The sequence below is a fragment of the Pezoporus wallicus genome, unplaced genomic scaffold, assembly GCF_028554395.1.
Source record: "Pezoporus wallicus isolate ANWC-B61680 ecotype Strahan unplaced genomic scaffold, APGP_CSIRO_Pwel_v1 contig_6783, whole genome shotgun sequence".
Taxonomy (NCBI): Eukaryota; Metazoa; Chordata; class Aves; order Psittaciformes; family Psittacidae; genus Pezoporus; species Pezoporus wallicus.
In genome coordinates, this window is record NW_026637555.1 from 647,399 (window position 1) to 672,249 (window position 24,851).

Consider the following 24,851-nt stretch of genomic DNA (forward strand, 5'->3'; position numbering starts at 1 on the left):
TGTACAGTTCTTTTGCTTGCCAATTAGAAAATTGTCTTTTTTTCTTAGACTGATCTGGCTTTGAATTTGCATCAATCCAGATACAGTTTCTGCTGCTATAGTTTAAAATTGGCAGTTGCATGTAATTAATCTTTGGGTTTGCTTATGAAATTGAAGCAAACAGAGGGATGGAAGTAATAATTCTCTAACAAAATACCTGTTCACTCCAGGTATATTTTGTTCACTTATTTTATTGCAAACTGTGATACAGGAACTACACACGCTTATTAGTCACAGCACATTCTCACCTTGGATAGATTATTGTGGTTTAACTTGCAATCAACACTGGTGAGTTTGCAATCTTCAGAAAGACTCATTTGCAGAAGTATGTCTTGCAGGAGCCAATTTTGTAGGCAGATTTGGTTTTAAATGGTTTCTCTGGCTTGTTTCAGTTTACAAGCTCATTGTCTGTAATAAACTCAAACAAAATGTGTTCAAATGCCACTTAAGATCCAGAAACCGTTCCATTGTCTGAACTTTCAGAAGCCTGGTCCTAAAAACTGTTTGGGATTTTTATAAACCCATTGCTGGGGTGCTAACCTTTTCCCCTCCCCCACACAGCCATACAAAACCACTCTTTACAAATAACTTGGTTTTTTCTTTTTGTTTTTCCTGTTTTTTTTTCTTTCCTACAAATCTAATGACAGCCACAGGCTCGCACCACCATGTTCCTGTATTTTTTTAAGATAACATTGGAGCTGTCATCAAAATAGAGCACAGAGATGGCATTGAGTTGTGTAGGAGCACAGCAGGGTTTCGGCACAGTCTCTGGGTTTATAAAGTGAACCTGGGGAAAGAAAGTAGAGGCACGTTAAGATTCATTTTTCCCCCTCTCTTCCCTTATGGTTCTCTTTCCCAGGCATCCTTCTGTGTCCCATGCACTCACTCAGACATGTTTTGAACACCTGGCTTTGTGTACAAACATCTCGAGATGTCCCCTGCGTGTCGGGACGCTGACGCACGCACCCAAGTCAGATCTAGCTGGAAATCTTTCAATGGGGCAGGTTTTCATTAGAGAATTCCCCATTTGTCAGAGCTCTCCAGCACTGTACCGGTTCCGATAAACTCTGCAGGACACGTGGGTGAGGCTTTTTGACAAATCCCATCAGCCCCAGGTAGGGGTCCCTGTGGCTGGGGACAAGGGCTCTGGGTGCCCTGTGCTCCCTGCTGTGGGATCTCTGAGGAGAGGGTGGGGGGGGAGGCAAATAAAACCATTCTATCAGGAGAAAAACATATAGATAGTTCTTCTTTTGGGAAACCAGAAGCATCTACATTTCCTATTACTTTTGGCAGTGCTGTCCTTAGATAAACACAGGATATGGGGTGTAGATGAGAAGGTGCAGTGAGCCTCCTTGTGCCCTGCAGATGTGTGCCGGGCACCCAAGCTGGGTAGGGGAGGGTGTCCACACTGGTCAGCTGGCGGTGCTGCATAGCCAGGGTACTTGGGACCAGCGTGTATCTTGTAGCCCCAGCCAAGAGTTGTGGTGCACTGGCTTGGTGACACAGCTGGGGCTGGGTGACCCCCCCTGAGCACAGGCGCTGTCTCATGAGATCACGCTCGCTCGGGGCTCCCATCTGGACATCCTTGCACAATTTCGTAAAACAAATACACCCACAGAGCAGCTGGGCTGTGTGATTTTGGGATTCACTGACCCCTTCTTCAATCTGCCCCCCCAGATCTGCTTCTTGCAGCAGCATTCAGTGGATCCTTACAGAGTTTTTCCAAGAGATGCTCACAATAGGTCTTGTATCCTCCTCTTCCTGTGCAGTGGGACTATACCATTAAGATGTCTATCATAGGGCCCTTTTAAACTAAAGAGAGCATGTCAATGCTTGTGGCAAAGACAGGGTAATTCCTAGCCAACTATTAATTCAGGCCACTTGGCTAGACACGTTGAGCCAAATGCTGCAGGCATCTTAGCGAGCTAATGCAGACCTTCCTTCTCTTGGAAGCTTACAGATTTCTTTTGTGTATAAACTTATTTCTGAGTAGCACCTATCGGATACAGCTCTGCACTAGCAGCTACAGTGCACCTACCAGTGTCTGTACAATGGCATGGTTTGTAGCATTCATGTACGAATTCAGGGGGAAAGCACATTCTCCTTCACAGTAATACGCAGCATAGCCCTCTGGAGCGATGATCCAGTCCTTGGTGGAATTGAAGATGTGAGATTGTGAAGACAGAAACAGTGTGCAGTGAAACAAGAAGTAAACCAGCACATAAACCTGTCAGCTCATACATCTACATATAATTACAGTGACTGGCAAAATAAAAACCTGGTACATTGGCCTTTCAGAAAAAGCAGGTGGATTCCTGGAGGGATGTATCCCACTTTGCAAATGTGTCCATAGAGTAGCTAAACTTCAGGATTTAGTTGCTTATCCATTTAGCAGTGTCCTCCTGGCTGACCACATGGATCACTTCACTCATCACTGAAGTGCAGGTACAGGCTTTCAGGAACTAAAATGTCCTTAACCAGGTCTAAAAGAACTGCTAGGTCAAACTGGAGAGCCCTATGTGTGTTCAGCACTGACGCAGGAAGTTCAGGGCCACAGTTTCTCAAAAGGACTGAAGTGCGTCCAGCTTCCAGCCAGTCTCACTCTAAATATTTGTATACCCTAACTTTGCAGAAGCACTTCTTAAGCATGCTAAAGGCAATGCACCATTTCTTCCCTCAGGGCTGGAGCTCACTATTGCACCTCTAACTGATGTGCAAAGGCACCCAGCTCCCACCCCGATCGCACACAGCCCTTACCTGCCACCCTAGGTCCCTGAAGCTGACGTAGAGCTCGTGTTTCTTGCAGGCTTGTCGCTGGTCACTGCTGCTGTTCTCTGCTTGGGGAGAATGGGTGGCTGTGAGCCTGGGCTGCCCCAGCACCCACAGCCCTCAGCAGAGCCCTGCCAGGGAGGGAGGCACCACTGCTCAGCTGATGCACTTGTGGCTTGCTTCTTTCTTTAATGTTTTTGGGTTTACTCACAGAATAATGGCTGGGTTCAGTAGCAGTGAAGGTAGGAAATGCCCCCCTCTGACTTCCTGTGCAAAGCCAAAAACGGCCTGGGAAAATAGTTGTTTGTTTGTTTGGTTTTTTTTGCCTTTTTTTCCTTTCTAGGCTTTCTCTGACCTCACAGTAGCAAAGAGCAGCTGATTATTGCCTACTGTATAAACAGAGAATCTATGAAAGAAGCAATAGGGAAAGGCACCCTTTACCTATTTCCTAAATTCCTGTCAATGAATCACCTGTGTGATAGTTGCACCTTCAGGTCTACAAAAGCCACATGACATTAAGATAACATGGAGTCTGTTCTTCTGGCCAGTGCACCTGGATCCAGATTATAGACTTCTCTAAATGGGTGACAGTACTGAAATCAAAGACTAAAGCATGGGTCTGAGTCGTGGATCTGAACAACCATGACTATTGTGGGGACTTGTAGCTGGAGATCCAAGCAGAAGTACTGGAAATGCTGCTTCCACTCTTCTTGTTGGAAGCTAACTCAATGCGGGGTCCCCAAGCCTGAAGCAGGACACTGGTCACGGGACTTTTTAACCTACTTGTAGAAACCAGGAAGTCTTTTGTCTGCTTTAAAAATTGTATTGATAAAGAAAATGGGTGATAAAAACTCATGCTCAAACTTCAGACCATCTATGCTTGGGGAACTGCAGGACCCGGAGCTTGGAAACGTAAGTGATGGAAAACCAGTTTAAGAAACTCTTTGATTTCAGGTGAGAGTTGCAGAAAAACAGACAACTGGGCAGGTCAGAGAAGGGTTACCTACTGCCAGGGCTGCAAGAAAATGCTGTTAGTTCTAGGATGGGAATGGCCTGATTAAATATAGGGAAGCTGCAACAAAACTGATGGGAGAGAGTTCTCCCGTAGCCTTGCAGGTAACCCCAAGCAACTCAAGGCAAAGGTGAATCACATAAGATGATATTGTGCCCTGTGTTGTCCTCTTCCTTCCACCTCTTGCAAGCTTTCCCTCCATTCAGTGAAGCACTCAGAGGAATACAGCTGGAATTTGCTACTGCCCTCAGCAGCGCTAGCCCTGTGCTGTGGTTCCTGCTGGGAAGGTCACCAAGGGCCCATTATTCCGAGGCATCTCATAATTAAGCCACATTTCTATTTCAAATGCCTGATGGAGTTTTCTTCCATATTAGGATTCTCCCCAGAATAGCTGCAGTTATCCTGAGCAACCAATGGAGCTTCCTCTTCATGCAAAAGTTTTGGGGCTACTAAACATTTTGGAGGCTAAACTTAAAATCACAAACTCTGCAAATCTACAGCATTTTGATTCAGATCCACTGAAATACCTTATTTCGATCACCTACTCATTGCTTTAGTGTAATTATCTTACATTTCGGAATGAGAATCTTTTTCATGTGGGCGAAAAGGACATTTTCTGGTTAGGTGCCTTTTTAAAAATGACTGGATTAAGAAATCTCTCAGTTTAACATTGTTTCAAAGAAATATTATTTTTCTAAGTTTTTTGCAATAATCCCTAATCCAAGTAGTTTCAAACCTGCAGCTGAACACTAGCAGTAGACCAGAGAGACAACAAACAGATCATCATAACAGACATAACAACCCGTGCTGTACCTGCCATGTTTGACACCCGGAAAGCTTCCTGGTTCTTTGGTGGTTTTGATCGATTCTGGCTCCTTTGCTTCCCTCCTGTGGAGCGAATACTGCGGAGATGGACCTCGGTGGCTTTGAAGAAGGCTACTGTGAATGGCTGCTTGTTCTGCGGGCCATGCCTTCCAATAAGACCCGCCAGTTTGGGATTGATGCTTTGCCCTTAATAACAGAATGGAGTGGTAAGAGAGCCTGCAGTAACTTTTCATTTCGAGCAGACATAGTAAGGGTAGCAAGGAGAAGAGCTGCTCTCTGGTTGGTAAAGGTGATTCCCAGCATGTGACAATCCACAAAGGGCCTGGGCTTGGTCGGCAAAGCTGCTTCTGACAAAAGCAGCTCAGCGCAGCTAACTTCATTTTATATCTCCATGTAAAAGTTACATAAAATAGTCCTACATATAATTATTTTACCCTAAATCCACTTAGCATTAACTTTTCCTGCATTCTTTAGAGGGGTTTCTTTAAGTTCACCAACCCATAATTTGAAGTGATCCTATTAAAGGAGCCATAAACTCAGCCCATAGGAACACTAAATTCCCACTGGAAGGTTATTAACTTAAAATAAAAATGCCTCTTTTAAAACGTTGACAGAGCTCCAGATACACTGTAGCTGAGAGAAACAAATACATCAGATGTTTAGAGACGTTTTGCTTATTGCTGTATCTCAGCACCACTGTACTTGATAATTGTGTTGCAAAGCTATTGATTGCTATTCATGTTTCCATCATCATGGACTTTTACAGCAATTTGATTTTTGGTAAAAGATGATTAGGTGGTTTATCTGCAGAATGAAATCAGTTCTTTACAAAAACTGCAAGGAGGGGGGGATGGCAGGGGGAAACTCAATATTTCTCTCTGGGTGCTGTTGTGAAATGCAGGGGTGATATCCAGAATTATCCTGTTCCAAGCAACTGAGTACTGCTGCTAAGTCGAAGTTATGTTAATGGCTTTTGTGATCCTTTTGCTGAGGGCAGGACTGGGCCTTGTCAGCCATAAAACAAATATGCCAAAGGAGAGCTGATTCTTTCCTAGAGAAGCCCTGAAAGGCAGCCTGGCCAGGGAAAGCAGGGGAGGAGCTCTACAGACTCCTGATAAAATAAAAAAGTCCTTATTTTACCTGTTTCTCACAACTACGTGAAAAGAACCTGATAACCTGCAATATTTCTAGGTAATAGTCTGTAACTGCTGGTTTTAAGATGAGTAAATGCCAAGGCTTATTTATAAAGTAGTGTCTTTATAGGAGTGTTTCCATCTTTGCTCTTGTATGTGGTCAAAAGATCGGTGTGACAGACCCAGAAAAAGGGGGTTGTGGTCAAAGCTCAAGGCCAAGAAATGAACTGGCCTTGGCTGAAGTTCTTTCTACACGTGTGCAGCCCAGTGAGCAAGTCCCAAGCTGCAGCACATGGGATGTGTGGAGAGGACTGTTTCAAGAGGTGTTTTAATGGGAGCTTGGCAGCAGGACAAGTGCCCGGCATGGCCAGGCCTTGCAAACTAGATAAAGCAAAACTAATCTCAGGATGGGGCACCAGTTAAGCTTGGGCAAAAATAGCACACGTAAAAACCCACGTAGGTACATTTATATGTGGACATGTATCAACAACTTCACCTTCTGCTTAAGCTGCTTTCCGGAAGCTTGTCCAAACAGTTTTCATTTTAAACATTGGAGGCAGAGCCCACAAAGTGCTTAAGCAAGTAGCCGATGCTAAACAGGTAAGTAGTTCCACTTGTGCTCAGGCTTTGCCAGATCGAAGCCTTATTTCCTGAGAACACGCTCAGCTGCAGGAGTTATTGCTCACTGAGTGCTGCTCCTCGGGCTTTTTCTTGCCCTTCAAAGCCTTTCGGCTTCCCAAAGCTGTTTAAACTAGCAAGTGCATCTATGGCTGTGTTTTTTCTAGTGTAACTCATTTTACCTTTACCGTGCCTCTAGGGAGTAGGGCAGCAGTATGGAGTGAGGGGACCTGACTGATATGTTTAATGGATTTGCATTAGTGCAGTGATAAGTAGCATCTGACCAATTAATTCCTTGTGTGCAGCATCAGCATGTCATCTTCAGGACCAGTATGGTGGCAGTGTAATGCTCTGTATGCAAAGTAGCATATTTCTTTTTAATAAAGATGGGGAAAACCCACTTTAACTTTCCTATACATCCAGAAAGCAAGGTTAAACACAAGGACACGTGTAGTCACCATGAGACAATGATAAACTTCTCCCAAAAGAACTAAAGATGTACACTTGAACCAGAGGGTGCAGCTTTATCTGCTTTTATGAAGCTGCTTTTTTAATACTGTCAAACTTAAGATCTTAAGTTAAAAACTAAGTGAACCTCAGCAGGCAGGGGTGTTCCTGGGTGCTGGGCTCAGAGCTCACTGAAGGTGACTGTCCTTTAACTTGCTGCTTGAGCTGGTCCCCATTTTCTAAGAGTAAACAAATACCCTTTGGTTCCAGCCTAGGTCTACTTGTTGATAGACTTAGTTGGCAAGATTATAAAGAAATACAACGATCATTTAATTTATTTTGCATAATTTCATCTGGACAGTGCTTGCAATGTCAGAATTTTTCTTAAATAGACTGTATTGGCTCTGTGATTACAGATCTCTGTGTAATGACAGACACAAAGAGAAGTTGGGGTGTTTTTTTTTACCTAATTCACTTCAAGCTCTGGGGATTGTCCAAGTGTACAGTGTTGCATCAGAATCCTGCTGTGTCTGCAGCATGTGATTTTCATATGCAGTCCAGGTGTAAAAGCAGCTCTCAGACACACAGTTGGTCTAAATCCAAAGGGAAACTTGGGGAGCAAGGAAGGACACATCCTTGCCATTCAAAAATTGAAAGAAAATTTCAAGTGTACGGTGGAGAAACATGAGCGCAAACGTGTGCTGCCAAGGGACTCGGTTACAGAAGACAAGCACACAACTGGGTCTTATATCTCTCTATTTACCTTTTAAACACTGCAGCTGGCTTTTCTAACTGTAATGGCAGGCTGATTAAAGTATTTTGTTAATTTGCTTTGAGAAAGCAGCAAGTTACTTTTCAAAGGGTTGAAACCACATCCAAACTCAGCTAGATTTCTCAGGAGTGCAGTAAAAATAATCAGATTCCTAATTTTCATTGAGTCAAGTAACAGATGAGACTGAACCTGGGAGTCTGTCTTTGAAAGCTTTCTCTATGATAGATCTGGCTGCATGCTTTTAAGGGTCCATTTCTAATAGCTCCAGGAGAGCAGCCAGAGTTACTGTAAGAGTATATGCAAAGTTGCAGCATTTCCTTGGATGCAGGATCTTGAAAAGTCTCTACAGAAATCTGTAACAGATACATAAATCAGCTGCCTTCCTCCTTAATGCTGAAAACCAGGACTGACTTTTGCTGTAAGATCACTAGGTGAGGATGGGGAGGACAGAGTGTGATAAGGCTTTATCAGTAGAAAAGTGTGTGATACTGTAGCATACCCATGGTGGTTAGAGATATTAAGCCTACTTTCAGCTATCATGTGGGCTCTGCGCTTGGGTCTTAATGGCTTCCCTGTATATGAACCACAGCTGAGTAAATGTGCCATGATCATGGACACAACTTCTGCACTTCCGAGTATTTCATTTAGGAGGCAAGCTAGAAACTAAAAATAAGGACAAGTGTTTGAAAACAGGTTAAGCTTGTCTTGGCTGTTAACTTGCTTTACTGTTTTAAGAGTTAATCTTAACTTGTAAATCAGGTTGAATTTGAATCTTTGAACAAAGATGGCAAAAGGCATCTGTCATTGGGGTGGGAACTAGTAACTTCCATGGTGAAGCTCCTGCTTTGTGTCTGTGTTTGGGTTTCTGCATTCACTGATCACTCAGAAAGGGCAGGTTAAAACAAACCCTGCACACTTTTCGGTGTGCAGGTCTCACATAAGTAAAATCATCTTTTGTGTAAATGGACACTGTAAGGTGCCTGTTTCAAAACTGCTTTGCACGGTCCTCATGCAAAATACCACATACTGGAAAAGTTCAGAGTGTTGCCTAAACCCCAACAGCATTGATGAATATCTGGAGGATAAAAACATGTCCTTAGATAACTACATTTGGAGTATATACAATAGTTTTGAACAGGGTTTTGCTTAATGTCTCCTGTATGGCAGCCAGGCAGTTTCGGGTGGTCTCGGGTCCTACGAAACCCCAGAAGATCCAGGCTAACTTGGTTTCCTTGTACAAGCCTCCAAGTGAACATTTTAACTTTAAGACAAACATGACTTTTTAGTTAAGACCTAGTTAGCAGAATTCCCTGCCTAATTCTAAACACATCTTTTCTGGAGATGTTTCAGAGCCAGAACTTCCCACCTAATCCCACACCTCACAGGTTTTTACCATAAGCACTCTGGAGACCCTGGAGTCTCGACCAGACATGACTTTACTAGTCCTTTCTACTGCAAAGGAAATTAAAATGGTTCCTAGCTGTTTTCTGAATTTAAAAGTCCTTTTGTGCCAATTAACACCAGTCTTTTACACCTTGGTTGTCTTTCTGCACATACCAAAGCTTATTCCTCTCTCCTCCACTGGACTGCACTACTTGCAAATTAGCAGAGTATATGTACCTCGACAGGGAGGTGTGCACGGCTAATACTGAAATGACTGCAGGCAGGTTACCAGTCTGTTACAGCATTTGAGTACATCCTTCATCTGAAATTTGTTTATGCATTATTTGAATTACCATCTCCATTTTAGGCAAGTTCAGGAAGCACATGTTCAATAAATTCTGCTCAAAGGAAAGAGTACTGAATGTTTAAGGCTTCCCCTGGCTGGGAATCGTGTACCTGAAACAGAGACTCACTGATTGATGTTGGTGTCTGGCACTCACCATCAATGCCTTCCACGGACAGCTGCAGGCCAAGGTTGTGTTGGGGATTCACCACCCAGTGATTACTGGTTGCAGTAATGTCAAACACCAGCCACCCTTCTTCTGCAGCCCAGATCGTCCGAGAATCAAGCAGGAACAAATCTGAATCCCTGAAAAACAACAGTGTAATTCCCAGTTACCCTCGCTTTCCTCTGGAGAGTCTATAGGCATCCACATACATGCTTTAAGCCTTCTGGCGATAGGCAGATTCCACCAGAGCTGGGCTGGCACGTTTTCCCGTCTAATCACCTTCAGATGAAGCACTTCCCTTCAAAAAAGGGAGGATGGGTTGAAGCCGAGTTGAGGTGGGTTTGGGTTACTCTGCTGTTACAGTTAACCTTAGAGCTGCTGACACAACTTCGGAACAAGCGCTTGCCAGGCACAGCTTCGCAAAATTATTGTCTGCATATGCAAACTTGGTAATTGGGCAGACAATGCTGCTCATTATCCTTTCCACACATCATTTCCTGACTTTTATGCATAATTGTAGCATTGGTGCAAGCCAGCTGGAACACGAGAGTGCATATATTAACATATGTAATGGCTTTTTTAATGTGTTCGTCTGAGGTTACAGATAATGCATTGAGGCAATAACCCTCTGCGCAGTCATAGGTCTGCGTTACTTTGGGTGGCAATTTGCTTTCAGTTCATTGCTTCACTTTTTTGAAAGGCCGCTGCCGAGTTATTCTTGTTGAAGAACCTAATACCAGAAAATGAGAACGATCCAAAATTAGAGAGGATTTCATGTGTCTGAAAAGGGTGAAATCAGCCTGGATTTACCAAACACCGCCTGGCAGAGTTCTGTAAAATGAAAATCTGAGAAAGCACAGGTTCTGCAAAGGAAGGAAACTTCCTGTGTCAGAAATTAAGAAAGACCTAGAACTTGGATTAAAAAAATTGGATACTGGTGCAGTTGCTGCATAAAAAAATGACTTTACAAGAAGAACAAAGAAACACGGTGGAAGTGTCTAGACAAGTCCCGTAAGAGCTGCTTTTGTACTGACAGCGCACAAACATGATAACTTCTTTAAGTGTAATTATATCCTTTTGAATGAAGAACTCGCCTTGGAAAACCCTTTAATCATGTCCTCAAAGCTTAAAGAAGGCCTTAGTAATTTTGTCTCTATTGATTTTCAGTGCAAATAGATATATTTAACTTAGTTTACACAATGCCTCTTGTTTGCACGAAATATCCAGTAATCAAAAATGAATGTGAGAAGCGCTGTCAGCATAGAGGCTTTTGTCTTGTAGCTTTTAGTGATTCTCTGTCCTGTGAGATACCAAGAAATTACAGGCTTTTATCCCACACAGCTGACTCAAAACAGAAATGGAGTTTTATTGCAATGTTTTTTACTATCTAGCTTCCCTTTCAACCTTAGTGGCCCAGAGCATGTAAGAGACGATGTCTTCCCTCCATCAACTAATAGATGCCACTGCTTTTGGCTTTGCAATTGCTTACATGAAATTAAACTTCTGAAATCAGAAGCACATGGTGAGCACATCATCCAGGGTGCATTAAGAGGATTCTGCCATTTCCTCACCAATGCACCATACCTGTGGATGCCACACAGCTGGATACGTAGATAGAGCAAATGCTGCTGAGGGTGCAGTTAGTGTTGCGTGTTGCATGTGGCAGCCCGAGGAAAAGCACTGGCTTTCTGTCAGCTGTTTCACAAAGAGGAAGCAAGGTCTGATGCTTGCAAGAGATGTTTTGCAGATACAGGATTATAATGCTCGGTGGAGGGAGGAATCACAATCATGTCCCTGCCATGGAGGAAGGCACGGGAGGAAAGGGAGTTTTGCATTCTTTTAAGCAGAGTTTGGGTTTGTGGAAGAAGCCCTACATCAGAATGGAATGTGCTGCAACTCTTTCTTGTGTATGGCGAGTATTTCAGTAGAAGTTTGGGCAGCTGAAGTGGGTGGCTCAGGAAGGGGCTGTGCTGCAGCAATGGAGAGGCTCAACCCATCTGCTGCCTGAAGCTCAGTCAGCTTTGCTGGGTGCACCTAGGACAGCTGAGGACGGATAACCCCCTCCCTCCACAGACATCAGCTACAAGAACATAAGATGCTTGAACTGTAAGCGGGGGACAAATTTCCTGGGGTTTCATCCCCACCCAGAAGCAATGGCCTGGTTCCCACAGTGCATGACACAGCCTCGTGGACACCTCCCATCCTTCCCTGTTTACAACACGCTGAACAAAACGCATCCCAGAGGAGCCAGGGACGAGGGAGTAGTACAGATTGGCCCATTCCAATGGCTGAGTCCAAGTTTCCAGAAGTAAAGAGTTTTTATATTCGCATACTGCATCATTTAAGCATGGCCCCTGACTGGAACTCATGATTCACACAAGGTTTAGTTCATAGGGACTTGGCTCGCGTGGTTTTTCTTGCTTGTAGTTTGCAGGTTGAAGATAATAGCAATAATGATAACTGTATTTTTTTTGGTTTTAGCTACTGCTCAAATGCAGCATTATTACTCAGAAAAAACAGACTTTAAGCTTCCCATGCTGACATGATGCAATCAGGGTAACCAGACAACATGAGGCATCAAGTACCAGGGTGAGTCAGTCTGGGAAATTGTATAATGCATTTGTTTTCCTGTAGTTACAGCAATGTGCAAACAATAGGCCTGGAGGGGAAGCTTGAAGTGAGAGAGATCAAAGGGACCCACTAAAGGGAAACGTCCTTCCCACACACACTTGGAACATTTGGACCCAAAAAGACCACATGTCAGATGCTCTCTCGAGAAGTTCAAGCACTCCTGGATTAGCACTTTCCACACTGGCCCACCAGCAGTGGCCAGGAATAGGATGCAGAACCTGACTGAAGCTGCAAGCAGAGGCTCCTGAGATTGTGGCGCCTGTTCCAATGAAAAGAAACCTCTTGTTCTTTTAAAAAGAACAACCTCTCCTTACATGAAATGCTCGATGTTAAATCACTAGCTAATAGGCAGCAAGCCCTTTAGACATCATTGTTAGACACGACAAAAATGGCAGAGAAACATTACTCTGCTCAGACTTCAAATGTGCTCTGAGAGTTTCCATCTAATAACGTGTCATATGGGATAGTACTAGTTAAGTCTAACTAATATGGCTGGTTTGGGTTTTAGCTTTGAGATAAAGATCTGAGCACAAAGGGAGGAGGTTTCTAGTGCACATCGCACTCGCTGGTCCCTTACCTAACAACTGTGTGCATATTTAGAATGTTCTTGGAGGGACTCAGTAATGGCTCTGCAACCAGGAGGCAGAAAAGCCCTTTGGTTCCTTGGCTGTGCATTCAGTCCCTTCATTTGAGAACTTCAGAGCACGTGAGGAACTATACCAAACTGCTTAGCAGACCAAGAGATAGCAAAATGCACATGATCCTCATTTTACAGAAAATTAAGCTGGGACATGGAAATGTTAATGTTGAGATTAGAGTTACACAAATTATGAAGTCTGGATCCAGACCACAAGTATGTTTTGTTGAGACCACATCAAAATGGCTCAGCGCTCAAAGTACCGACATCAGCGGGAGCGTCAAAGCTTTCAGCAACAATGAAAGCTCAGGGCTTTCAGCTCAGTTTTCTCTGGCATCAGGCTATCAGTGGAGCCTAAGATGAGGACAGGAAGTTAGCACTTGCCTACCAATAGCTCTGGTAGTGTCTGGCACTGGATACCAGAAAGGAGAATCACCTCCACTAGAAAGCACTCCCAAAAACTTGTCTACAGGTCATGTAACTGCTGTGAGGTCTGTGAATCTGCCCTAGAGAACTTACTGTTTTCTAGACTCAAAGGTGAGTGAGAAGCATTGCAGTGAGGGTGGTTGTGGACTATGCATGTGTGTCTGGAGCTATGGAAGTGGAAGGGCTCAAGCTACTAAAAGGGCCATGGAGGGCTGATGGCATGAGTGAGGCAAGAAAAGGAATCACAGGTGATTAGTGGAAGAGAGAAAGACTGGAATGTGGGGATGAGTGGAAAAACAAGGGGAAACAAAATGCAGAAAAGGCAAGTAAAAGTACCCTGAAAGGAAACAGTGAGGAAGAGTTACCACATTGCAATGTGATAATTCTAAAGTAAGAGAAAGGATGAACAACCATGAAACATGGGCTCTTTGCTTTTTACTGGGGTATTTTTTTTCAGCCTCTAGGATATACTTTATTTTGAAGCCATAAACACTAGAAAGGTATCTAAAAATAAGTGCAGCATCTCCCCTATCATCCGCCTTGACAAGTTGGGGTATGAGGAAGATCATGGAAGAGAGACTTGGTGGAAATATGAGTTGGCAGCTCTTCAGTAGCAAGAGAGAACAGGAGATGAAACTCTGCATTTATAAACCTATGAGGTCTATGCTGCCCTAGAGTAGTCTTTTTACCAAACAGCCCCTACTTTTGTGTGCGTGTTCTTCACTCACTTCCCCATCCCCCTCATCAGCTCTGTTATTTCAAGCTGCTGTTTGACAAGTGGTAGTAAACACTAATGAGCACTTCCAAGTGGGATAAAAATAAATGGGACGAAGGACAGGCAGCGGCAGCAGCAAAGGTGACTGCAGCTTTCCTTACACTGCAAGACAAGCTGATTTCTGTGATGTGCTGGGAGCAGACTTGCAGCCCTGGCTGTGTCCTGGAGCAGCCAGCCCAGGGCCACTGCCAGCAGGTCCTGCAAGTCCCCTGTCATCCCCAAATTCAGGTACTGTGCAGGCCCAAAGAGCACACCGAGGCTGGCCAGCAGCTGCACTGCTCTAATCCCTACCTGCTAGATTGAGGAATTACAGATTTAATGATATTTCAAACAATAACCATACTGTGATAACTTGCAACAGCTTTATAGACATGGGTCAACCCTCCTGCTTCTGTTTTAAAGTGGGAAACCCGAGGCACGGGTATGTTAAATGTCTTACTGACTTGACATATAAACCACAGCCAGTAAACCAGGAGCACAATCCTATTCTCTTGACTGGTGTTCTAACCCTAGAGGGGCCATCGGGGTGCAAGATAGCAAGTTTACCGCCAGGCAGCCCACGGGCAGAGTTGGCATGGGGGAATAGGGGCAGTTCACATCCAGGTTTGAACAGGTGGAGGTAGGAGAAGGCAGAAAGGGCATCTTGGGAGGGTGAGAGGAGATGCAGGGTTAGAAGACATCTGTTTGGATTAGAAAGCCGCAGTGTCCAGATTCCAGCTCGCTTGGTGTCATTGCTCAAAGCTGGCTGCAGCTGTCCAAAGACAAGCTTAGGAAAATATTTTTCAGACTTTCCTACTTTGAGAGGGCCCCAGGATCTCCCTGGGCCTCTCCCTGGCACGTTTGCAACACCCTCAGTACACAGACCTGGTGCAGCCCTCCTCCCACACCTTCCCTTCCCTGCCTGGGATCCTACTTATCCTTCCCTCTCCCTCCCCACTGATAAAAGCCTTCCCCATGCCCACAGGAGGAGCCACCAGCCAGGCACAGCCTGGAGTCTCCTCCAGGTGAAGGGATGGCCACAGCAGGAATAGAGTTTGCTGGAGGTGGTTTCCAGGGACTGGTCTGAAAATTGGCTGTGCTGCTGCTGAAAGAGATCTCTGAGTTTTGGTGAATCTTGGGAGAAATTACATTCACTGTAAAATTTCACCAAACTCTTAATTCTGGTGTTCCCTTTCTTAGATAGTGTTTGAGAAGGGTAAGATCTAGGCTTCAAAGACTGATTAAGAGGGCAATGGGAGTTTGTTACAGAGCGATGCAACATGTTTCCTAAATATGAAGCCTCTTGTAAAGCAGTGCTGAGAGAAATGAGGTTATATACATCTCTCTGACACTTTATATCCAGCTGTTTCTATTCAGCATTGAATCGCTGTTCATTAGTGCATCACTTAGCTGAGCAAGAGCCCACTGGGCTATGCAAAATGCCTCCTGCAGCTACTCAAGTGCCTGTGAAGAGTTGTGCCTTGCTAAGTGAGTTCAAGATTTGTCAGAGGTTTTGCAGGCTGTAGTGGCTTTTAGGAATGGTCTGAAAGGGATAACTAGATGCAGCTCTGCTCTTAAAGAACTAAAGTGCCCTACTTGCTAAGAGCTGAGCACAGTCACCAACTGACTTGCAGAGAAGTCACCATAAAAATAAAAATCAAAGCTATTGTCAGCACCTTTCTCTATGGTGTCAGTACTTGCAGATACTGTCACGGTGCTGGGCCACAACATTAAAACAAACTGTGCCCTTCTCTGAAGCACCATCCCTGGAAAGATCACCCTGGTACTTAAAAAAGCTCCAAAAGAGTGGCACATCTGCTTCACGGGCCGGGTGGGCCTAAGCCTTCGTTACTAGAATTACATGTTTCAACCCACAACATGGAAACAGACTCCAATCAATGGGAAAAGGGGGTCTGGAAAGGGCTCAGGTTTGATCTGGGTGCAGAAATGGTGTAGTCTGAAGCACAAACTAAAGCGTTCCAGCTGCAAGTCAAACCCAGGAATGCATCATGCAAGATCTTATTTTTCTGTAGGGCTGGTAACATGAGCATTCAAACCATCCACTGCCTTTGAAGCCTGTGAAATCCATAATGGCCATAAAGTGAACACGTAGCAACTACATTTCAATTACCAAAGGCTGGTCAAGTACCTGGCTTTATTCTCCCAGTAACAGAACTCCCATCAGCTTCAAAGGGGTTGGGATTTACTCCACAGTGCAAGTGCTGGGTCCAATGAAATGTACTCTGTAACAGCTTCAAAGGGGTTGGGATTTACTCCACAGTGCAAGTGCTGGGTCCAATGAAGATGTAACTCTGGGCCAAGGTATTTTAGCTTCTAAAGGTGCAGACAGATGGGCAGGATCGAGCTCTGTGTTGAAGGGAGCTATGCAACCTACATCTTTTCTGCAGCTTCAGGTTAATACATTGCGGATGATGCCCTGACTGATAATCTACCCCAAACCCCCATGGGAACTTCCTGAAAACACACAAGTTCAATCCATTGCAATAGGAGTTAGGTATCCAACCTGCTTGGCTGCTGTTAGAAATCCCACTGCATACCTGTACACCTCTTCAGCACTTAAGTCCCCTTGAAATTCTTGCTTTGGCCATTGCTCACAACAATAGGGAGAGTCTGAAGGCAACAGGTATTTCCTTTGCAAATTAGTTCACAAACTGTTCCATGATTGTGTTGTAAAAGTTCAATCATTTTTCTCAGGCTCATATCTATAAGCTTTATTTTAACATTCCCTACATAGGTGACTAAGATAAATGACCTTCACCACCTTGTAGCAAGCCTTGTGCCCTGTGACGTGCACTCCCTAGTACTGGAATCTGCTTTGCTCTCCTGCAGCACCCAGGAGGGAGGAGTTGGAGGTCTGAGCAGCATCCAGATCCCTGATGACAACCTTTAATTCCCACTAGCGAGATTAGTGACCACAAACAGGGACTTGATGTCCTGCTGCTCCGCACCCTTCTCAAGCCGCTCACTGGCTTTATAAAACTCTCTCCCAGCCTTTTGGGTGAGACCATGAAGACCAAACAGAAGTTGAACATGAGTCACTGAACTTTGTTATGCACATGAAAGCTTTGAGACATGTTATATTAGTCAAAACAGCAACTGTTTGCACAGTGTTTATGATATAAGGAACATTTTTGTTCATGAATGTACTTGTTTGCGTAAAGTTTAGATCTGAGATGCTGTGTGCCTAAGGAATACCATACATGCCTTTTTATAAAGGAGATGTTGGCCAGTTTGACAAGCTCACCTTGCAATGAATTCATAGATTTGGAAAGGCCAGAAAGAGTATTTGATTATTTATTCTGATTCCCCATAAACATCTGTAATAACATCGTCAGTCTGACAGAGATATAATGTCTATCAGTCAAAGTCCAGAATGGCATCCCTTCTGCTGCAAAGGTCAGGGCAAGGCTGTTAGGTGTCTGTCTGCCCACGACTCAGCAGGCAGATGGAGGAGAACTTCCACTCTGTGTTTAAATGTCAGTACTACTGAGGGGCAGGATTTCAGGAATAATGTGCTGTGGGTGCAGCTGTTTGCCTGGAAAAACCGATGCCTGTGTTTTTCACTGACAATAAATTGCAGACAAGAGCTGTTGCTGGTTAGATACCTGCCAACCTGTCTGAACTCGTAAAGCAAGTCGTTAATTGTTGAACTGCTCGTACTCATGTTTTATTTGAACTGAGGGCACACCATCACACCCTCCAAACTGGAGGCTCATCTGAGGTTTAACTGAAAATCAAGCCTTCAGTGTATCAGATAGTCTCTTCACTCTCAAAGGAAAACAGATCCAGTCAGCCTCAGCTTGTTCTTTCCAGCTGCATCCCGTGCTGGTTTCATGTCCCTAGAAGCTGTCCTGATCGCTGCTGTGTGTTGATGTGTTACAAAGGACAGATGATGCTGCAGCTGTCTCGGGGGAGCCTGGCACCAAGCTTCTGTCCCTTGGTGAACTTAAGCAGGAGGTGCTCAGGACTGGAGAGTACCTGGTGTTCCAGATCCCAAAAGGCAATTCCAGCAGTCTCCTGGGAGATCCCACTGCTCTTGTACTATCATAAAAGCACAGGGAAAAGGGAAGCCATTTGGGTTTTTATTGTCCATTGTACCTGCCATGCTTTAGGGAAAAGAATCTACAAAGCCAAACACAAGCAAAGGTTTTCTTGCCTGTGTGGGGGGGAGGGTTTGGCTTTGTTTTGCTCTTGTTGCTAACAACGTCAGATGGGTCTGACTTTCCAGCCTGCTCAGGATGAGACAAACAGCCAAGGAAGCATCAAAGTGAATGGGTGTTTTTTGATCAACGTCGGAGAGAGTTTGTTTTCTTTCTCCACTTGCCCAATGACACACTGCCTTGGATGACTGGTCTGTGACAGAGCCGGTTGGAAAATGTCAGTGGAAAAATGCAGAAAAAGAGCAAATATTTTTACAAATGTTAGTGACAATATTTTTACCTTTGGTCAGTCCAAACCAACAGGAGTATTTTTTTCAGGGCAAACTCTTCAAAACTCTTCACTGCCTGTGCCAAAAATGTATGCAAAGGGTGAATATGCATGAACACTCGTTAAAAACAAGTGTACCTGTGGTGAATATGATGCAGTGAAATTGCATCTAATCTTGTAGCTGGAACATCTGTATAATTAGCAAGATTTCTCACCTCTTCCAGCCAGTGTTTCATGTTTACGCCAGCCCTTTGCATACCTTTTTTCCTTTAGGAATAAGAATTTGTGAAGGAGACAGTTTGCAGAAACATTTACTGCTCCCCACGTAACTGGCTCCAGTGGGTATGTTGCAGCCTCTCTAAACATAGTGATAACAAACCTGCAGCTGTATCATTGTAAAATTAAGACACTAAATATCATCCTAATTCTGACAATAAGATTGCTAGCGGGCACCTACCTCGCTCATCAGGATCTGGACTTCCCTGACATCTGATGAAGAACGTTTACTCTAACAGCAGGTTTCTGTCAATTCCCTAATCATAAAATCATAGAATCGTTAGGGTTGCAAAGGACCTTAAGATCATCTAGTTCCAACCCCCCCTTGCCGTGGGCAGGGACACCTTATGCTAAATCATATCACCCAAGGCCTCGTCCAACCTGGCCTTGAATGCTGCCAGGAATGGAGCATTCACAACCTCCCTGGGCAACCCATTCCAGTGCCTCACCACCCTAACAGGAAAGAATTTCCTTCTTATATCCAATCTAAACTTTCCCTGTAATGCCCCAACACTCTGGTTAGGGCCTCTTCATCTGCTAACACATCTCTTGTTTCTGCTCTTCTCAAGAGTGAAAAGTCATCCCTGCATACTTGTACCTAAATAACTCCCAAAATGCAGCAAAGGGAGGCTTCTATCTCTGGAAGAGTCTAAGATGGAATAAACTTAAATGCTTATGGTAAGCAGGGTAGCTAATGGGTCCTGTGCACATTTGTGGCTTGTCTTCTCCTCTAAGAAAGTCTGGTTAAAATGGATAGTTTAAATTATCATTGTTTGATTAAAAATAGCTTAATATTATCATAGTCCCCAAACCCTGCAAATAATCATTTAATTAGAAAGGCCAAGGAAACCTTGAGTTTTAAGCCAGAAATTTAGGATGTTGGAGAAAACACACCAGTGGTTGAACACTTTTACCATACAGCAAAGCCGGTAGAAATGCTCACCATTTAAAGAACTTGATAAGGTTTCCCATCATTTTTCTGCATTTTTATTAGGTCTTATAAAAATATGAAGCCAGAGTCCCGATTACACTGTTTTTTTCTTACCCTTTTGGACTTTCTCACTTTAAATCCCTAGTGGTTCTCTTTTCATAAACCTAAATTAGGGCTTTAGTATTATTACCCCATGTTTAGCAGTGCTAAAGAATAACTTATGACTAGCATGTGACTGTAAATACTTTTCATGTAAAGAAATACTATCACACTTCTGGTAGGATCTGTACATAAAAGAAATATGTGCAAATGAGAGTAACTGCCTTTGATAAATGGTTGGGGATTGCTGATTAATTGGAACTAAAAACAGATGAGAAAATTGAACATATGTTCTTATTCAAGTTCCCTGGAGGATCTGTCAGGGAGCTTGGCATATATTAATAATTGCTTGGAATGGATTTAATAGCTCATCTTGTAGTTTTGCACATGCAAAACAATCAGTCAATATAAAAAGCATGGTGTCATCTGTCTTTGTTAATTAGGGATCTCGAATGCCGCTGGTAATAAAGGCTAGTAATTAAGCTACAATTAGAAAGGAAGCATTCGGATGTGGTTTCACCACCTTGGAATCCATAAGCAGCAGGAGGAAGAGGGTAGGTCTTCCAGAAACCTTGAAACACTCTGAGTTTATGATCTTTTCCTGCACTAGCTTATAGCCAGGCTTGTTGGCTCCTCAGCTACTGAGTGCTCCCAGGGAAGCATTGAGGATGCTCTCTGGGTACCCCCATGCCCTCGGGGTGATCATGCTTGGCAGCTATGCGTTAGCATTGACTGAGATTTCACTGTATAACACTGATGCCTAAACCAAGCTCTTGAGACACTTTTCCTGATGGCACCAGTATTTCTAGGAGTATTGGACACATCTCTCTGAAGGAACATACCGTGCTTGAGTTTCACTGGGATTTCCCTGTGGGTCACTCACCTTCCCTGGTGCTCCTGGAGTACTTGGTAGACACTAATCTGGAACGTTTCATTATCGAAGCGCTCGCGGATGTAATCCTTGTATATCCTGAACTCGGCAGCCGTCACCGCTTCCCCCTCTGGGATTCTGGAGAGATCAAACCTGAACTCTCGGTAGTGGCAGCGCTGATGGTGAAACTCTCTGTCATGCTCCACTGAAACAGAAAAACAGCCCATTAGCCACCTGCTTTGTTCCCTTTCCCCTCGCCATCAAACAAGCTTGCGAGTTGCCACAACAGGAAAGGGCAAGAATATCTGATTGCAGCATCTCATGCTGCTGTTCGGTTCCTTAAAGCATGTAGGAAACACATGATTCTCTCTGGGCTATTATAAGCATATATGTGTTTATCAGACTCTCTTTGAAATAGTTTTCCAGCTGGCTGGTATGGGGTGTGGGTGACCATTGTGCTTTAATGATTTTTGGCAGCTTCATGCTTGACAAGTGACTCTGGACATTTGCCACCGATAATGACCAAGCTGCTGTGGGAAGGAGCTGAAAGAAACAGATGGGGCTTTTCAGGAGTGCTGGTTCCTGGCCTGACTCTGCTTCTGAAAATTGCACACGCATACCCACACACAAGTATATAGAAATTCCAGCCCCTGATGCTTTTCATGCCAGTGACCCACATTTGGTGTCAGCTGAATTCATCACAAGCTCACAGCCCCACTCTGCAGGGTCAAAGCTTTCATTTTAAAGCATCTCTAGTGATCAGAGCTGTGAAGCAAATGTTCAGATAAGGACCTTCTTCCACCTCCCAACCCTGACTGTGAAATAACAGAAAGTGCCAGAGTCCTCCAAGACAGTGTTAGGATGGTTGCGTTATCCCACCAAGTGACAGTCTCCTGTCTTCTGACGGGCAGCTGATGGTCGTGTGTAACACCGCTTGTAGATGCTGAGGGTCAGTGTTGTGAGGAAAGAAAGACTTGACTGTCCTTCAGCATGGGAGAGGTGAGGTGTCAGTGCCCTGTCCCAGCACATGAAGCGAAGCACCCTTCTTGGAACAAATTCCAAATTAAATAGGCAAGTCAGACAAAGGAAGATGGGGAAACAGAGGCATAAGGAGATGAACTGACTCACCAGAGGTCACTCCACCTCACATTTTAAGAGCTGAGGTCTGAACCAGGGACTTCCCATATGTCCCAGTCCTGTCATCTGTCCACTTGACCTCCCTGCAGCTCAACTGCACAATTCAAGTAGTTAGCTCTGAGATTTTCTTGGCAAAGAATGTGTCCTTCTACAGGCCTGATTCTCTTCTGGCAGCGGTAAATCCATTGTGTAAATCCATTGACTTAAATGGAATTACTCCTGAAAAAAAGGAGTTTCAAGCCTAAGTCTGGAAAGTGCTATTTAGATTTATAGCGCTGCACAGCACAAATGTACATCAGCACTCGTGAGGGCCTCCCCTGTGGCAGGGATGGAGCGTGGGGAGCTCCGGGATCCGGGCTGTGTCCAAGTGCTCACACGCTGGCCGGGGCTCAGTGGCTGGCCACAGGCTCTCCCTCCTCTCACACATTACTCCTGCAAGGAGTCCAGGACTCGCAGTTTGCCACTGTGCGATTGCTGTTCAGGGAAATACTTCGGAGCTCTTTCTAATAGCTGGGATTCATCATAGTGGAGTTTTTTAGGTATGAACCCCCTAAACTTTCCAAGGCAAAGGCAATTAAGTTCAGCAAATGGTTTTATAGGTTCAGCAGTCTTAGCGTGCACTGAATGAACAAAGTTGTTGCACTTCTACCTAGAACATCTCATACAACCTGGAGAAGATCACTCAGTCTCTCGTACCCTGAAGCAGAGGAATATTGTGAATATTCACGAGGATTTGTAAAACACCTGGCAAGCTAAAACTGCCCTGTAAGTCCTAGAAACACTACAGAATGTGCCTCAATCCCTTTCCTCCAAAGTAGTCTCAGTAGAGTAAGATATAAAGAGTACGATTTCAGCCTCAAAGGAATTTGCCTGTACCTAAATTATACAGGGGAGGAAAAAGTATTTTAATATGGTGTAGTTCCTTTAACCACAACTATAGAAGAATGACTATAATGTCGTGTGGTTTTAGTTATATTGCAGATAAGATCACCAGCAGGGTGTATTACAGAGAGGTCTAGCAGTAGGATGCACCAGTGTGATCTGCTTCCAAAGACATGGGAAGGCTGAATTTTCAAAGGAAGGCGGGTGCACCTTTTCAGGGTATGTATGTGATGACAACTACATCGGCCAACACCGGCCTTTAGCTGCACTTGATACACAAAGTCTGACAACAAACACATGAAGATGAAACTTTTCAGGTGCTGCTGGAGTTCACAGGGATTCCCAATGCAGAGCCCTAGGAAAAATGTGTCATTATTAGTATGAAAAATTAACGGCCAGGGTCATAAAATAGAAAGCCCTGAAGTTTGAACTTTCCCATGCTTTGCAGATGTTTGGATATAGGGTTTTGGCCTGAGCCATCTTTAGTGTTAAAGCAAACATTCCTGTGGCTATAGTCATCAAGATCATGAAAATATGTGGATATGTAACTGAAGAAAGAATCCCAAGAAACCCTTCAACTCTGTTTATTGTTTTTCCCCTTTTTCTTTGCACTCTGGACCTATCTGCTGACCCAGAAGTAACAAATCCTTTCAGAACTAATTTATGAGAAACACTGACCCTGAATCAACATCTGTTAGATGACTGCAGTAAATCTTATTACATAATTAAACACCAAAATCTATGTTAAAATAATGTTAAGGGTCTGACTCGTACTCATAAAAGCAAGACTCTTCATTATGAAGGCTGAAATCCTATCCTTAATTCATGCTGCTGTGTGCTGGTATTTGTGAACATATGGTACAGTACATATGATCATGTGTTTTTTGTAGACCCCAGTAATACCTTCAGCACAACAGCACAAGGTAAGCAGGGGAGTGCTCAAGAAGCCTGAGTTTCCTGGGTTTGATGGGTGTTAGTCAGACCTTTGACAACACTGCAACTGGGTCATTTCCAATTAATTACCTGAGGAGTTTGAATGGGGGGAGAGGGAGGTGGTGTTTTAGGAGAAAAAAGGAGAGGGAGAGTGGCTTTTTAAATGTTCACCCAAACAGTCGAGAGATTTGCTCCAGCTCTTCGAATACAACTGTAGTTTCTCTGCTAAAGATCTATAAAATCCATGATCCCCATTGACACAACATACCATAATGAGAACCTTTTGGTCATTCTTGAAGGACTTAATTTCAGCTGTTTGTCAGCCATTATGTGTTAAATGCTCCCCTAAAAGTCATCAAGCAGTATGAGTATTTGCCGGGTATACTTAATAGCCCTTCTAAGTAAAGAATTTGAACTCATGTTTATCCCAGGTTCATACTTCTTACAAATCACTACTACCCAAAGGCTTTTAATGAATGTGACTGGTATGAGCCCAGTTCCTAATTTCAAACATTGGAAATTCCAGCTCAGAAACTGTCACAATTCAAATGCTTTGGCAAGACAGCTGCTTGGAGAGGAAACCAAAGCTCTGGATGTGCAATCAAAGGTTGTAAAATATGAAATGGAAGAACACCCCTGAAAAATAACTGCTACGAAACAGAATGTGTGCCTTAGCTTGGGAAAACAGTGGATTTCCTCCCCTAAAGAAACAATCCAAAGTCACTCACAGGCGATACAAGTGTAAATTCGTGCCTCTCCTCATGTCTAGAAGCGGCATTGCATTTTGGAGGCACAAACACCACAGACAAATTTTGACCTTATTTAACACATGGCTCAAAATCTGCTGGTGCAAAATAACTCTTGGGCATGGTGAGTATGGCAGTTAACTGTAGCTATGGTAGATGAGGATCATCAGACACTCCCTTTGGCACAGTCCTTTGGGAAAGGAAAGGTTGAGACGATGGGGCTTGAGAGCTGTGGGATGGAGGCGGAGAATGGATTCATGCAAAAATAAGACACTAAAAAGTGTGAGGGATAATTAAGGTGCTCCAACCAAAACAAGCACATATCTTAGGTTAGTGGTTATCAGTAAATTCGCCACACCTCTGTTGCAAGTATGCAAGTAAACTCAGCATCTTTGAAAGTCTGGCCTCGACTATCTATCCACAATCTGACTGCTGCACAGACTGCTCTCATCTATCTGATGCAGATATGGCTCTCATCTCTCTGAAGTCTTTTGTCTCCCCAAACCGACTCTGTTGTGGCATTATGGTGATGCAAGAGGAGGCAGGATGGTATAGTTGTGCAACAACGGGGA

General features: G+C 44.0%; 1 protein-coding gene across 2 annotated transcripts in view; it reads right to left on the reverse strand.

Annotated features, from left to right (window-relative positions):
- Window positions 1-212: 212 nt before the first annotated feature.
- The window catches only part of BMP7 (bone morphogenetic protein 7), a 44,863-nt gene continuing 20,224 nt past the window's right edge, over window positions 213-24,851 (reverse strand). Inside the window, exons 2-7 of one of the 2 annotated variants that reach the window (XM_057406333.1) lie at window positions 20,594-20,786; window positions 9,499-9,647; window positions 4,634-4,831; window positions 2,797-2,873; window positions 2,078-2,188; window positions 213-826 (exon numbers count right to left, since the gene is read on the reverse strand). In XM_057406333.1, coding sequence (XP_057262316.1) covers window positions 677-826; window positions 2,078-2,188; window positions 2,797-2,873; window positions 4,634-4,831; window positions 9,499-9,647; window positions 20,594-20,786 — 878 coding nt within the window. In that variant the 3' untranslated portion in view covers window positions 213-676. Of the gene's footprint in view, window positions 827-2,077; window positions 2,189-2,796; window positions 2,877-4,633; window positions 4,832-9,498; window positions 9,648-20,593; window positions 20,787-24,851 lie in introns of both variants that reach the window. The other variant, XM_057406332.1, reaches the window with a different exon arrangement.